Source organism: Apium graveolens, chromosome 6, assembly GCF_009905375.1.
Source record: "Apium graveolens cultivar Ventura chromosome 6, ASM990537v1, whole genome shotgun sequence".
Lineage (NCBI taxonomy): Eukaryota > Viridiplantae > Streptophyta > Magnoliopsida > Apiales > Apiaceae > Apium > Apium graveolens.
This window is the reverse complement of record NC_133652.1, coordinates 43,375,768-43,391,370: the sequence shown is the minus strand read 5'-3', so window position 1 is coordinate 43,391,370 and position 15,603 is coordinate 43,375,768. Positions and strand designations below refer to the sequence as shown.

General features: G+C 34.7%; 2 protein-coding genes across 6 annotated transcripts; both read left to right on the top strand.

Moving 5' to 3' along the window:
- The first annotated feature begins 367 nt into the window (after nucleotides 1-367).
- Nucleotides 368-3,279, top strand: LOC141666825 (large ribosomal subunit protein bL21m-like). The gene is made up of 5 exons (XM_074473037.1): nucleotides 368-914; nucleotides 1,101-1,181; nucleotides 2,005-2,106; nucleotides 2,742-2,816; nucleotides 2,957-3,279. Exons 1-5 carry the CDS (start codon nucleotides 483-485, stop codon nucleotides 3,071-3,073), a joined length of 807 nt encoding a protein of 268 aa, XP_074329138.1. The 5' UTR covers nucleotides 368-482; the 3' UTR covers nucleotides 3,074-3,279.
- A 5,014-nt stretch (nucleotides 3,280-8,293) lies between these two features.
- Nucleotides 8,294-15,283, top strand: LOC141666824 (putative ubiquitin-conjugating enzyme E2 24). Of its 5 annotated transcripts, none has more exons than XM_074473033.1 (10): nucleotides 8,294-8,814; nucleotides 9,697-10,349; nucleotides 10,539-11,997; nucleotides 12,183-12,260; nucleotides 12,709-12,840; nucleotides 12,980-13,417; nucleotides 13,503-13,566; nucleotides 13,691-13,830; nucleotides 14,073-14,384; nucleotides 14,858-15,283. In XM_074473033.1, the coding sequence occupies exons 3-10, from the start codon at nucleotides 10,564-10,566 to the stop codon at nucleotides 15,098-15,100; spliced, it is 2,841 nt and encodes a 946-aa protein (XP_074329134.1). In that variant the 5' UTR covers nucleotides 8,294-8,814; nucleotides 9,697-10,349; nucleotides 10,539-10,563; the 3' UTR covers nucleotides 15,101-15,283. The 5 variants fall into 5 exon arrangements, with proteins under 5 accessions (XP_074329134.1, XP_074329133.1, XP_074329135.1 ...); XM_074473032.1 differs by having other exon boundaries at nucleotides 9,694-10,349; XM_074473034.1 differs by having other exon boundaries at nucleotides 9,684-10,349.
- The last annotated feature ends 320 nt before the right edge of the window (nucleotides 15,284-15,603 follow it).

The window sequence follows — 15,603 nt, the reverse complement described above, 5'->3', positions numbered from 1 at the left end:
TAACTTTTTATTTGGTTACAGTAGCGTTGAAGAAAAATGTGTAGAACATAACAGACGATAATATTTACCTTCTTATCGCATTTTTGAAGTTATCTATTTGATATTTATATGATTTTAGTGATCAAAATGATATCCCGTTAAGATCAGTTAAGAAAGTGATGTAGTATAAGCTATTTCGAGTGACATTTTTCGTACAATTCAAATAATGTATTGATAAATTAATATATTTTGAATAAATCTTTTTACTAATTGTTTTTTAATATTGCAAATTTGTTAAAATGATGACCTATTTTTCGTGATAAAACTAAATACAACTCGAATATATTTACATAAAACATTTCCCTGAATTAATAACCAATATATCTGATAATCTGAACAAAGTATCCGGAAAAGAGAGTAACCACCAAACAGGGCCTTGGTAGCCGTTAAACCCTTCTGAAACTCTTCCTGTAAAAACTTTGTCGACCAAAACCCCAAAATCAATGGCTCAAAGACGAGTGTTTCAAACCCTAGCTCGTCAATACTCTTCTTTTTCTTTATCTCTTAAAACCCTAAACCCTCTTCTCCAATCTCTACCTCGAATCACTCAAATTCCACATTTTCCTCAAACATTTAACCTAATTTCCTCTATTTCAGCCTCAAATCAACACACCCTTTTCACAATTACTCGTCATTTCTCTTCTAATCGTAGCGATGATAGCGAGGATAGTGAAGATTATGATGATGATGAGGAGGATGAAATGGGAGAGAGTTTAGATGAAGACGACGTCGTTTCGGGTTCGAGTGGGAAGAGAGAGTATACGCCGGAGGAGAAAGAAAGTGAAGCTGCTGCTATTGGGTATAAAGTTGTGGGCCCACTTGAACGTTCTGATCGTGTTTTTAAAGATTATGAGCCTGTTTTCGCTGTTATTCAGGTTAAAGTTTCGATCTTTGATCCACCCATTTATGTTTTTTTAATTAGTTTTGTTTGCCGAGATTGGAAAATGTAGAATGTGTGTTTATTCGAAGAATGTGAGTCTGTTTTTGATGTTAGTCAGGTTAAAGTTTTGGACTTTGATCGCCCTGTTTTGTGGATTTTGATATTTTCTATGCTTTTTTAGATTGGGTCGCACCAGTTTAAGGTGAGCAATGGGGATTGCGTCTACGCAGAGAAGCTTAAGTTTTGCGAAGTGCATGACAAGGTGAATGTTTGGTTTTACTTTCTACATTTTTGTTGATTAATGGCTGTTGATTTTGGTCCTTTGTAGTTAAAGAACATAGTTATGGGTTTCAGTTTGTAGTAGTAATGTTGATATGCTTTTGGCATTTGATCTTTCAGTAATATGTTGTGAACAAGGGCATGCTTTTGCGAATTCTAACATAGCTGTGGATATATAAATCTTAAGTTTAAGTTTCTGGCACACTTATAAATGTTTTTGGTTTTTGCCCCTATATCTGGATCATTGGATGTTCCATTGATCTACTGTACTACTCGTCAAAGTTCTAAATTAAAGTCGTGCTGTAATATTGCCGATTACATAAAATATATGTGATAGTTTTACTTGTTTACCTATGCTATTATAGCCGGGAACTGTTATAGAGTTTTCTTGTTTTTAGAAGTTTCGAGCAAATTAGTCGAAGATGGTATTTACTGTCTGATTATATTTATTTTTAAATTTTTTAAGTAGCTCTCTAGTTTCTCCCTGATTTTATGCTTAAATTTTGTAAAGATGTTTGATGCTCATTAAATTTCTGTGTTATTTTCAATAACTGGAATTCTCAGTTATAAATTGTATGTTGTAAAACCATATGTTATTGAAATCCTCTATACAAGCTGTTCCCTGTCTGATTTACTGTTCAATGATTTAGAAGCATTGTCTTAGTCTGACTAATAATGTCCTCGCGTTTCATTCTAGTTACCTTGCTATTCTTGATGATAGCACTTAAGTTTTATCGACAATTTTGTCGTTTGATGCGAAAAATTAAGTTCTCAACATGTATCATGCTAAAATGAATTGTTTGCAGATAATCTTAAACAAAGTTTTAATGTTGGGGTCTCCCACTCAGACACTTATCGGACGGCCAATATTGCCCGACGCAACTGTTCGTGCTGTTGTTGAAGAACATGTAAGAGCTGAAATCTATTTTATTGTTTCTTTTGTATATATGTTAAATACAAAATTTGATAGATTTTTTTGGTTAAATGTTATTGAATTAAGACTGAGTTTCATGACTTAAAGATAAGAATTTGGATTACTATCCTGGACTCCGGGTGATTCTGTTTATAATAGACTCTTAGCTTTGGCAATATGGTTGTATAGAGAGTGATGAGATATTGGGGTTTAAATTTTAAATTGGTCAGGACAAGGTGGCAATAATTCTCTGTTGAATGATCGAAGGGATATATTTCCAAAGCTTTTGCTTTTTTATTGTTTGGTTGTTGACTTTTTGTAAATACTAAGAAAAATTTGGTAGAGCTTATAAAAGAATACGTATAGATGAAAGTTAGAACTCTAAGAAATCACGAGAAAAACAAATTGTGGAAGTGAAAACCTCAATTCTGCATTTTATTACTGATAGATCTTCCCATTCATTCCTATATTTTGATCACTATGAACTGATTGTTCCTGAATTTTTGATTATCCGAATTATTGAGTCCAGCAGAAGCTTCCCTTTGTTTGATATTGTTGTGAATGTCCTACACTCCTAGTAAATGTGAACTTCTGACAAGACTCAATTTCTGCTTGGGTTTTTCCTTCCAGGCTCTAGATGCAAAAGTAATCATTTTCAAGAAAAAGAGAAGGAAGAACTATCGCCGAACTAAAGGACATCGACAGGTTAGTCATATCACATTGTTGCTCAATTTAAGTGTAGACTAAGAAAATATTTCTATTGTTTATAATTGCATCGACGCATCTGTTATCTCACAGGAATAACTTACTTCTGGCCTATGTGTTTACCATTTGTTTACTTATAGGAACTAACAAAGATAAGAATAACGGACATACAAGGAATTGAAAAACCTGTAATGCCGGTACCTGAGAAGACCAAAAAGGCAGTCAAGGAGGTGGAGAAGGTAGCAGTTCCAGCATAGAAAGGACTATGCTGCTAGGCCACATTGGTTAGTTATTTTACCGCCCTTCCATCCAAACCTTTAAAGGTCAGGTTTTCGGGTTACTCAGCTGTTTAGATCATCTGCTCATCGTTTTGTCAAATATACATATTTGATGTTATTTCAAGTAAACAATATCAGCATGTGACTATTCAGGAATTTGAAATAAAAGTTATTAATTTTGACTATGGCGGCGAGGAATACTCTTTTAGCTGTGTGCAATGAAGATTGTCAAAAATATATAAATTACACATGTAATGTATAATTACATAATTTTTATTAATATAATGCATGTTGTAATGAACTTTTGTATTCAAATGATCATTAAATAAGTTTACATCTAAATAAAGTAATAAAATATGAGCTTGATGCTCCTAACTACGTACTCATCTAACTTAGGTGAGTAAAAAGTCTTTTCAACTTGATTAAAAAAAATAGTACGTACTTCGGGGAATTTTTACTCATAAAAGATAGGGGATAGAACTTAGAACTTGAATGTGTGATAGTGGCCTGTCTGGATTCTGGAACCGGAGTTCTTAGCAAAGATCTGACCTTTTGATGTTCTCTTAATTTTACTAGCTATGAGAATATTTGGAACCTGCCGTAATGCCTACGGCTTTTAAGAAAACTTTTTAGAAATACATTGGCTTCATACCAAATGTTTTATAGATCCTGTACATGTACAGTTTTAGAAAAACTGAGGCTTCATACCAATTGTTTTACATATCCTGTATAAATTGTCCTACAAACTTTTCTGTTTTCTGCGTAAAATGTTGTTTGACTAATAGTCACATAATGAAATTGAATGAAATAGATAGGCAAAGACGGGCGTTGCATCTAGTCTAGTAACTGTATAATGGCACTATGAAGAACATAAATGGATAGGGACAATGACATAGCATCACATGTGTACCGACAGTAATGAATACAAACTGATTGTAATCTTTAGTTGACTAGCTACAAACTACTATATGTGATAGAGATGAACCTGGCCCTCTTCTTTCCTTTATCGGGAGACAGAGGGTATCTGTTAAAAAGTTTTACTGACATGTGTATTGTGTTTGTTAGTTTTGTGTTTATCTAATTAAATGGTTTTCAGGAAATGTGAAGGAGTAATCTACTTGGTTTTTATTTGAATTCGAATACCATATCTGTTCGTCTATTGATAAGAATAAGTCGCTATTGCTCTCTTTTTTTTGGATAAGTTAATTTTGATCACTTTTACCGATCATAGTTTAGTTCCTGCAGGTTAATTAGCCAAAGTTGTATTGATAAACAATCTGAGAAATAAAGCAAGTACCCACTAACCCTACGTTTTCTTACCTCTCTAGTTATGGACGGCTGAAACTATTGTTGCACTAATTAATTATTTATTTTAGGAACGGCTGAAAATAATTTACTAGTCTATTTATGTAAGTGGTGCTAAGGTAATCAATGTATTTACCACTCTGTATGAAAACCATTTATTTTCCCTTTTTCTAGTGCCCCTCTAATATTTAAACCATTGCAAAACTAATTTTCAATATGCCGGTGCTTTCGATTTTCCAAACAAAATTGATTCCAGATTGTTTTGCCACCTGTAAAACCCAACGACCCATCAAGTTTCAAAAGTTCTATTTGAGTGCTTCTTCCCACTTAGCATTTCTTTTTACTTAAAAAATAAGATGTATTTTACATTCTTGCTAATGGAATGTCTTGTCAATACACATATAATGGCCCTAGCACTTGCTACTTTTACTTTATCTCTGTGCTTTGCCAAGACATATTTGTTGTGAGTCGTAATATTACGTGGGTTCCGGTCTGGATTAAGCCCTTGTTTCTATGATAGTTTATCGCACGTGTATAATAGGATTTTTGGCGTGAATGTATGCGGATGTCATCTTTTTATGTATCGTAATAAAACATCAGTTTATCGCGTTATAACATGTTAGTTGTTACCAAATCGTTTGTCACAAAATAATCACCCACATTACATAGATATATAATTACAAAAATGTAGGTTTTGAGGGTGAGTGGATTGGATTTAACACAAATTTATTATATTTTGTTCACATTTAACTATTCAAAGCTGTGATAGTTAAAATACATGAACTCTGCATATTTGCAGATACGTTAGTAGTTAGTACACATGCAATGTGTGATGATATATTTTCTTTATTTTATTATAATTTTTCATCTATATGCTATATCTGGATTTTAACATGTATACGCGATACGTAGATTCTAATTCTTCCATCCGGAATGCTAAGCACAAGTTGTTACAATTACAATTGAGGAAATTGAATCTTAGTATTCATGACTAGCTGGTAGCCGATGAACATAAAAACAAACTATGCATTTTGTTGCTGATTTACAAGGAATTCTATTACCATGGCACAATGTACAAATCTTCCTTTGTGGAGAATTATATATGATATTTATATGCACACGCAATATTCACAGTCAGGATCTGACCTAACTTCCTAAATCTCCCAAAGTGGTTGGTACTGTATAAATTATGCAAATTGACCCTTTTCTGTGTGAGATCGTCGAAATTACATATTATTTTTGAACATAGAAGATAGAACTGCTTTGTAGAGTAATTGACTTGTGATACATTTATAATTGACTCACATTTTATGTAGTAATCGATCGCAAACAATCTTAATATTCAAAGACGTCCGTCTCTTGTTGAACGAGCTCGCATCCTATCATTAACAAGAGAAGAAATAAATGAACTAAGTTGTTCCATTTTCTGCAACAACGAACTGTGACTAAAATTTCCTAAAATCTTCTTATAAGCTGTTTCTAAGGAAATGCATGTAAGTTGAGGTTGAGGTGAAGCCAAACAGATTTGTACAAATCCACTTTGATATGATTTAGGTGAAGGATATGTAATAATGGCATTTCCTGTGAACAATACTTGAGATTTGCAAATATAAAAATACTAAATATTCATTTGGGTATGAACAGGTTAAAGGATTCAGTCAAAATATAATAGTAGTATATGTGGGCAGATATATGCGCAAAGGAGAGATGAGATTAATGTTGCTTTCACAAATTGACAAGAGCACTAACAAAGGTGTAGATTTGAGATCAACTCCCAATTGGTGGATTACAACTTACAACTTGCATACCCTTTCTACTCTACAGTGTGATATAATGATTTACATGTTGAATAACGTGTAGAGGTAACATATTACTAACATGGAGCCACAGTTAACGGCTTAAACCAAGTTTTATACCAGTTTCTGTGAATATATACACGTAAGCTCAAGGTACCTTTAGTGTTCGTGGAATGGGCGACTTAACTGTTTGTTTTGTCAACTTTATAGTATTTCATTTTAGTATTTTTACTCAATGCTGCATTTTGATTTTTGTTGATAATAATTATTCACTCCCTTACAGATTTTGTATCAAAAACTATAATATTTGATATTTCATTATATAAATAGGGTGCTCATCCACGTCATTTAATCATAGACAAATCATCTATTTACGAAAATTTTTTACAAATGGAAAGTACCTTAAAACCCAAAATTTAAGCATGTATAATGTTATATGGCATCATGAATTCATATTAATTTCTAGTGTTAACCCTATTCATAAAAATTTTCTGCGACATAGTCGGAACGAGGACCCATATATTTGTATCCCTCATGGAGGCATTAGCATTCAGCTTGTGAAGATGCATATCAAAATTGAAATGCAACATAAAATTTTGATTTCCATTTAAATTGAAATCTTTGCAATGAATTAATCTCACTAATTATCAACAGATTTTTGTTTATGCCATGGTCGAAACTATAATTCGTTTAAAGATATAAGGCCATGCTCAATTTGGTAGCAGAAACAGAGAATTAATTAACAAAGTTGATCTAATAGAATCCACCAAGAGTCAATAATGATGCCTCATTTTGAAGTGGTTAAGTTGGCAACGTAGGTAATCATCCACCAGTACCACTACGTTTTTTGAATCGATGCTGTCCTTAATGATGCTGGAACCAATACACTAATACATTATTTGTAAAGTGATTCTACGTAATCGTCATACATATATACGGGTACAGGTTTGTTTTACTTGTTCGGGTCATCAAGAATATTCACCAGACTATACCATAACATCCAATATCCATACTTATTTTCCTTTACAATTTTAGCTTTACAGCACCAATATCTGCACTAGCTACGTATTTTATGTGCACGGAGTGTACATATACCATTGCATATGTTTATGTGGAGACGATTTGGGGGCATCGGAGCACCTGGGACACATATTCTTATATTGTTTATTATTAAATTTTTCAAAAATATATATAAAAATGCTCCTTAAAAACTCATAAACATATATGTATTTTTTGAAAATTTGTCCAGTATCCTTCTAAAATAAAATGAATAGATACATCCCCGGATACGATGGATGATAATTTAAATTAAATTTAAGTGATTTAGATTACCAGAGAGCTTTTGATTTGAATGAGGTTCTCAGGTGTAAGTCAGATATGTGCTTTAAATTAAAAAAAGAAAGAGAGTTTGGATCGGTTTAGACTTCGTGCAAATCAAATCAAACCGATATATGAGTTAAATAAAATGAATTCAACCTCCTAATTAACAAACAAGTTGTATTACGTATTCATTTTCTTGTTTTCTTTTTTGTGCAAATGATGTGTGTCATCACCCCCGCCTAAAAAGGCTAAAACATGTTCCTCGTACGGACACGACTCAAACATGAACTGCACTTAAATTGCATTATCAATCAGGTTATTCAAGAATAGCTGAACTTAATTTAGATCAAGGTATGAAACTTATTATCCGTTATATTGTTTTTTTCTGAGAATATTAATCAAATTATCTTAGCTTTACTATAAACCTCAAAATATTACTGTTGCAAACCAGAATTTCATACATAGAGGTTAGAGGTGGGGGGAACTGGGGAGCTCAGAATTATCTATTTATTGCGTCAGAGTTCAATTCTTTCCTATATCAATATATTTATTAAACAAATATCTTTCAGTTTTATAGAGTTTAATGTTCAACAAATAAGTAGTGCATTGGTTGAGATTTTGTCCCATATAAGATGAAGAATTCGACTCCGATGTAAGCGTGTAGTTAATTTGTACATAAAAATGTAAAGTTATTAATTTTAGAATATGTGACAAAAATCACCTATTATTTCACAAAGGGGGGGATTATTAAAAACTGATGGTGGGAAATGAATCACATCAAAAGCTGAAGGTAAGTTGGTATTACGTACATAATAGTAGTTGTAAGTATAAAGTTGCAAAAAACAGACGAGGACCCGGAAGAGGCAAATATAGTGTTGGTATATTCTGTGAGGTACCGAATCTAAGTTAGTGCCTTATATTTCATTGGCTCTGCCAAATGAAAAGTACCCTCAAACTCCCAAGTCTTAATAAGCTAGAGAGAGAAAGCACCAAAGCAGACAAAGAATACAAGCAGTTGAAGAGAGAAGGGAGCAGGGGTGTTTCTTTAGAGTTTTGCTATGTTTTGGAAGCTCTTTTATGGCATGAGAAATGGGTTTTGGGGAGGGACTTGGCCTCTCTGAATTCCCCTGATTCTACTTCTCTTTTGTTGTGTTTGGAATCAAGAAAGTTCAAGAAGGATTGCTCAACAACATTATATGATTGGTTTTTTGAGTTCTTGGGTTGTTTCGTTTTTGTCTTTTTGTTTTTCACATTCTTTGGGATCATACAGTTCAACTGTTACTGAGAAGCTGCAAAATGGTACTCTCTCTCTCTATCTCTCTCTCTCTCTCCCCCCCTCTCTCCCTCCCTCTCTCTCTCTCTCCCTCTGTCGCTGCAAAATGGTAGGTTTTCATCTTATGGAACTCAATTACTAAGCTATATATTTTATTAGGAAATACATTCCTTGAATATTAATACACAGTTTAAATTTTATAGTGTTATGAAAGTAAGACCGAAGCTCCTTCATATTCTCAGTTGCTTGCTGCATGGCTCTGAAAATGAATTTCTTTTAAAGTTCTAATATTATTTCAATTTTAATTTTTAAGTTTATTTTGGGTACTGCCATGACACCCTGACTGTGTAGGTTAAATCGAACTATAAATATTTAATATCTTTTGATATTGTCCAACGTCTACTTTTACTTGTCTTGTTCTATGGATCAAAAAGTAAATATTGCAAAAAGAGGTATATACATATCAATAAATTGCAAGTTACAATTGGTACCAAATCAAGGCTATACCCATGATAAAGAAGAAGTTCAAAAAGGCAAAAGTTCTGTATATGAAGAAAAATGTTTTTTATGTTTTCAAATATCAAATTTTCATTTACTCTTACTTTCTTGGTGCTATCAGATATGATTCCGGCTTTTACTGAAAAAGGGTGATATTATCATTCAAAAACCAAAACGTCCACCATGTAGTTTCAATTTTTTTACTAAAGTGGCGCACCTTTTGCTTCGAACCATTTTGAAGAGAAAAAATTTCAGAAACACTGTTGTTTTACACCAATATTTGTATGATAGATGACTTAAAAATGATCTGAAATTCTTTTTTCATGTGGTTACTTATAAGTTTCTTTATTCATGTGTAATTCTTCAGTCAGTTGCTTACGATATTAATAACTTTTAGCAATATCCAGCAGGTGATGCTCTTATGAAGGCTTCAGATTGACCAGTGCTGCTATTGTCGGTTTTAGGAAAGAGTTAGTTGGGAAATAACTCAATTTCTCTCAGTCAAGCTACAAGTACACTTGGTTAATGTTCTTCTGCTGCGTGTTGAACTGGTTCTATTCCCTTTAACAGTGGAAAAGCAGCATAAGTTGGCATCCCCGGTGCAAATCTCCTTTGGCAATACTTAGGTGCTTTCTGAAAGAACAAAGATTTTCTTTTGGAGCATTTAAAATATTTATCCTCTTGTTTTTTAATCAGCTCTGCTGGAAAATTCGTAAGAAGAAGTGGCTCTCTCTTGTTGGAATCGTTCTCGGAGCAGTTCCAGTATAAGAGGGTTTCAGTTCATTTCTAGGGCAAATCTCCTTTTGGCATTCGGGTTTCTTGTTTTAAGACTCCCTTGACCCTTCCGGGCAAATCTCCTTTGGCATTTATTCTCCACTTGTTGGAGAGACTATCACGATCTCTGTATCTTAAAGATCAGATTGATCAAAAAAATTAATACCTATCTATTGAGTATAGTGATATACAAGAGCATCGTGTCTTTGTTCCGCATACTGGCAGATCTACTGGGCTAATATTCGTTTCAAGTTATCGCTCAGACTCGTTTCTTGAAGAGAAAAATTTGGTAACGGGCTCTCATTTTTGTATTTCTTTTGTGGTATCGTTATCTTGACAAGATCAAAAATATTTAATTTTGTAAAGCTGATCGTAGTTAATCTTTATGTTTTTCTATTTCAATATTATTTGAATGTATCTCTGTTAAACAATTCTAAAAAGTGGGTTTTTAAATGCATTCCTCTGCTTGTATGTTCAGGATTTCAGGTACATATATAGTAGTGATGGAATCACCTTTTAGTGACTGTGACAGTTACAGTAGCAGTTCTGAGGATCAAGAAGGCAGTGAAGTTTTATATGGTGGCCAGGCCAGTTCCATTCTGTCAAGTCTCGAGGAAACCATTGGAAAAATTGATGATTTTCTCTCATTTGAGAGAGGATTTGTTCGTGGAGACATTGTGTGCTCGGTAGAAGATCCATCGGGACAGATGGGAAAGGTAATCAATGTTAAAATGATCGTTGATTTAGAAAACGTTTATGGAACCAAAACGAGACATGTTGATTCCAACAAACTTGGAAAGTTGCGTTCAATTTCAGTTGGGGACTATGTAGTGGGTGGGCCATGGATTGGAAAAGTTGAGAACATTGTTGACCATGTTACCATCTTGTTTGATGATGGTACCAAGTGTGAATACTCTACAATGGGACCAGAGAAGCTCGTACCTATTTCTCCAGACTTGCTTGATGATCCACAGTACCCTTATTATCCTGGACAGAGAGTCCGTGTAGAGCTCTCATCTACAGCCAAGTCATCAAGATGGTTATGTGGTCCACGGGAGGAAAAACGAAATGAAGGAACTGTTTGTGCTGTCGATGCAGGAACAGTGTATGTTGATTGGCTTGCTTGTGCTCTGGTTGGTCCTGAAAAGTTGGCTGCTCCACTCAGGCTGCAGAGTTCAAAAAACCTGACCGTGTTGTCATGTTCCTCTCATTCAAGCTGGCAGCTCGGGGATTGGTGCACACTTTCTCTAATTGATGACATGGGTTTGACAGAACATCTTTCTCTTTATTCATCTAAAGTTGGAATTGTACAATCAGGGAGAGTATTTGAAATTAGTTCTGCTCCAAAACTTGAAGATTTATATGTTATAGTGAAGACAATGACAAAGGCGGATGTTCTTTGGCAGGACGGAAGCCAGTCATTTGGGCTGGATTCACAAGCTCTCTTTCCCATTAATATCATTGATGCTCATGATTTTTGGCCCGACCAGTATGTTCAGGATTCTGATGATCAACATAACACTGATAATGCAAGATGGGGTGTGGTGAGAAGTGTGGATGCAAAAGAAAGAACCGTGAGAGTACGGTGGGAAAGTTCTAGAGCAAACCACGTAACTGATTCTGAGGCAATTGTTAAGGAGGAAACTGTTAGTGCTTATCAACTGGTTGAGCATCCAGAGCACTCTTACTGCATAGGTGATGCAGTGTTTATGATGCATAAGGGCCATCTTTCAGACATAGCTGGTGAAAAAAAGTATGAGGACCATGAAAGCGGAAAAGGCTTCATAGATCAGGCTGCTAACCAAAGTGCAGACCTCTGTTTTAAAGAAGATCAGAGTGAATTTTCCAGTAAGAGTTACTTATCTCGATTTGGCATTATTGTGGACTTCAACAATGGGAGCATTGAAGTGAAATGGGGTACTGGTTCTAAAACCCAGGTAAGTTTCTTGACTTATTTATCTAAAGTTATACTTTTTAAATAGACTGCTAGCCCCATATTATTTCGGAGTCTTTAGACATTTTGAGGCATATTATTTAATCGCTGTGTTGTGGGCATTTGTGATAAACATTATGTTTCCCTCACTATTTCTCTGAGTAATTTTACTTTTCCTTGCTGCAAAAGCTTCAGATATTGCCTTCTGTAGGAACTAGGAACAACACTATGGATAGTAATTCATTCTCCCAATGTCCTTTTTTATTGGTATGAACTCTGAGCTGCTACAAATTTAGATAGATAACCAACTTACACTAGTGTTGTAGTTAAACACATTTTTCCTTATGATAACTTGTTCGAGTTAGACTTTCTTTTGTCTGGTATTTCATGTTTGGTAGACCATGATACAAAAATTTTAAAGGAGTCCTCAAATATAGCGGATATCTTTTTGAACTCCCTTTACTTGTAGCCCGGATCTGTGGCTTGCTTTTATTTAGGGCTTGCTTACTGTGAGCCAGCCTTGTTTCTCTGTATCAATTAGGATTTTTTTTGTTTAAATGTAGTTTTCTATATCATAAAGTACTGTATATAAAATACTTGTATATGGAAATTGCTATATTGCTTCTAAGCAACCTTTCTATTCGGCATCCACAAATTTATCTTCTTTAAATTTGTAGTAAAGACGTCATTTCTCATTACTTCATAATAATTGCAGGTGGCACCTTATGATATCTTTCGGGTGGACAGAGATGAAGGCTTATCTATTACTTCCGTTCTACCTACTGAAAATGTTGAAGAACTAAATGAAACTGAGCAAAATGACCAGTCAATGAGACACGAAGAAAAGGTTGGTCCCCATTTTTATAGCTTTAGTTCTTATGCTCACGGATAAGAAAATAAATAAAAGAGAAGTTGAGAGAATAAAAGATATTCGTTAAGTGTACAGTCATCCTTTCAAAACATTAATTAATGAATGATCAGAAAAGTATCTGTATTTTCAGGATCTGCTGAATTCGAATGTTGATGGCAGTAATTGTCAAAAGAACTCGAGGGATACTAGCTCTTTGTCTTTCCCTTCGGCTATAGGATTTTTCACAAATGTTGCGGCAAACCTATTTTGTTCTCTGGGTTTTACATCATCATTGAATACATCTGACCTCGTAGCGCGTAATCAGGCACGATCTGGGATTCCCAACGAAATAGAAGCGCTAGAACTTTGCAATTTGTGCACTGCAGATCAACCACTGGTAGCAATTGAATCGCAGACATCTGCAGAAACACACTCAAAACAGAAGAGTGAGTATTTTCCATTACCATCCGGAAGCAAGTCTCCAAAAGATTTTGGACAGTTTGATATGGTCAGTTGTGATTGTTTGGACCACCACTTTGTAGATGGGTCTGGAAAAAGCTCAACCTCTTCCCAGGTAAACTAGAACTTCTTCCTCAACTGCTTTAGCAATTTTTAACTAAAGGTTCCAGTCGTTTCAACGTCTTTTATCTTCCTTGTAGATGAAAAGAAGTTGGCTCAAGAAGGTTCAGCAAGAATGGAGTATTTTGGAGAAAGATCTTCCAGGTACGTGTGTGTGTGTGTCGCGTGTGAGTAATATTATCTATTAAGTATATTTTGAAAAAAAATCCTAAATCCTGAGTACTGCGATTCATGCTCCTTTCTTGAGACTTTTTAAATTCTGCAACAGAATCAATCTACGTCCGCGTCTATGAGGAAAGGATGGACTTGATCCGAGCTGCAATTGTAGGAGCGCCAGGAACACCGTATCATGACAATTTGTTTTTCTTTGACATTTACCTTCCTGCGGAATATCCGCATGAACCACCTGTAAGTTGTTGTGTACCCTGCATAGTTTTTGTTGCATTTCTCACTTAATTTTGTACTCAACACATTCTTAGTAGTTAAAATCCTTATATTGTTCTACAAAATATCGGATGTTAGAAGCCCTATTTCTGAAAACCTTTGTTCTGTAAAAATTGTGCAACTTCCCTTCAAGTTTATCTTCCGCCTGCAAAGTTTTATCTTGAAACAAACTAATACACGTTTTCTGGGGACATTGAAATCTGTAGTTGGTACACTACAACTCTGGAGGGCTTCGCGTCAACCCTAATTTGTACGAGTCTGGAAAGGTTTGTCTCAGTCTGCTCAATACATGGACGGGCAGTGGTAGTGAAGTATGGAATCCAGGGAGCTCAACAATTCTTCAAGTTCTGCTATCCCTCCAGGCCCTCGTCCTTAATGAAAAACCCTATTTCAACGAGGCTGGATATGATAAGCAGATTGGAAGAGCTGAAGGAGAGAAGAACTCAATTGGATACAATGAAAATGCATTCCTGGTCAGCTGCAAGTCCATGCTGTACCTACTACGCCGACCACCAAAGGTAATTGCTTTCTTGATTGTACATTTTTTTAATTTTTGTTTATTTTATCGTACATCTTTCAAAAGGTATTAAAGATTATTTTACAAAAGCTTCCAATGTGCATCACTCTTGTAGTCTTGGTTATATATTGTTTTCTGAAAGATGTACGATATGAATTTTTTACGTACATCAAAGTTTTATTTTTTAAAAAGAGCAATTTTGTCAATTATTTTCTATAAGCAATTCAGCATCTCTATGGTTGTGTCCCAACAAGATTAAGTTATATTCGGTAAAAAATATTGAACGTTGATGCTAACCACCAATAAAGCCATTATGACCCCGAAATATCCTGAGATCAGAAAACTCAAGAGTGACGAGGACTAAATTTTGTAGGGTACTTTAGACAATAGTGAGTTTCACTTTTGAATCATGTCTGCATCTTTAGATATTTTTACCTTAAATTGAAGGAATTTTGATGTTTATACTTGGTACAGCATTTCGAGGAGCTTGTGAAGGAGCACTTCACTCGACGTTGCAACTGCATTGTAGAGGCTTGTAATGCATACATGAAAGGCATTCCAGTTGGCAGTGCTTTTGAACACACAAAATTAGATGAAGAATTCCAAAAGGGCAGTTCTACAGGTTTCAAAATCATGCTTGCCAAACTCCTTCCTAAGCTTGTGGAAGCATTTAGTGAAATCGGGGTGGATTGCGCAACCATATCCAAGAATGAATAAAATGGGATGTCGGGTTAACCCTGAATACTCAGTGTAATATATCCTTTCCTTGATTTGTTTAAAATTTGTGACTTGGTTTGGGAATGTACTGTGTGCGCATGATATGCCTGGGTTGTGAAATAAATAAGGTTCAGGCCATTGTAATATAAATGATTTATTTCAAGAAGTTTGATTGGATTACAATCTTTTATACATGGTTTGGTCTGTCCTATGTGTTTTTCATAGAACTCTATTTATGTCTGATTATGTTATTTTTTTTAGAAAAGAGGATTAAATCACAGTTATGTTAATAAAGAGGATCTCGTAATATCGAAAGTATCTTCTGATTTCTGAAATTATTTAAATGGCTAATCGTCCTTTATTGTTGGATGTTGGTCCCTGATGTGTAAAGCACTCTCCTGTTGGGAAGTGTATGTTTGTGACCTAGATGACTAGGCAGTTTCTGGGCAAAGCGCATGATACTCCTTTTATCCATTTGTATTGTTAATGTTGACGGTAAATTT

What these genes read in the sequence shown, in the direction of transcription:
- LOC141666825 (XM_074473037.1), top strand. Translation starts at nt 483, where the DNA reads ATGGCTCAAAGACGAGTGTTTCAAACCCTAGCTCGTCAATACTCTTCT. An exon ending in CTGTTTTCGCTGTTATTCAG is followed by an intron (nt 915 to 1,100) that starts GTTAAAGTTTCG and finishes ATGCTTTTTTAG; the next exon opens with ATTGGGTCGCACCAGTTTAA. An exon ending in GAACTAAAGGACATCGACAG is followed by an intron (nt 2,817 to 2,956) that starts GTTAGTCATATC and finishes GTTTACTTATAG; the next exon opens with GAACTAACAAAGATAAGAAT.
- LOC141666824 (XM_074473033.1), top strand. Translation starts at nt 10,564, where the DNA reads ATGGAATCACCTTTTAGTGACTGTGACAGTTACAGTAGCAGTTCTGAG. An exon ending in CCCAATGTCCTTTTTTATTG is followed by an intron (nt 12,261 to 12,708) that starts GTATGAACTCTG and finishes TAATAATTGCAG; the next exon opens with GTGGCACCTTATGATATCTT. An exon ending in TTTGGAGAAAGATCTTCCAG is followed by an intron (nt 13,567 to 13,690) that starts GTACGTGTGTGT and finishes ATTCTGCAACAG; the next exon opens with AATCAATCTACGTCCGCGTC.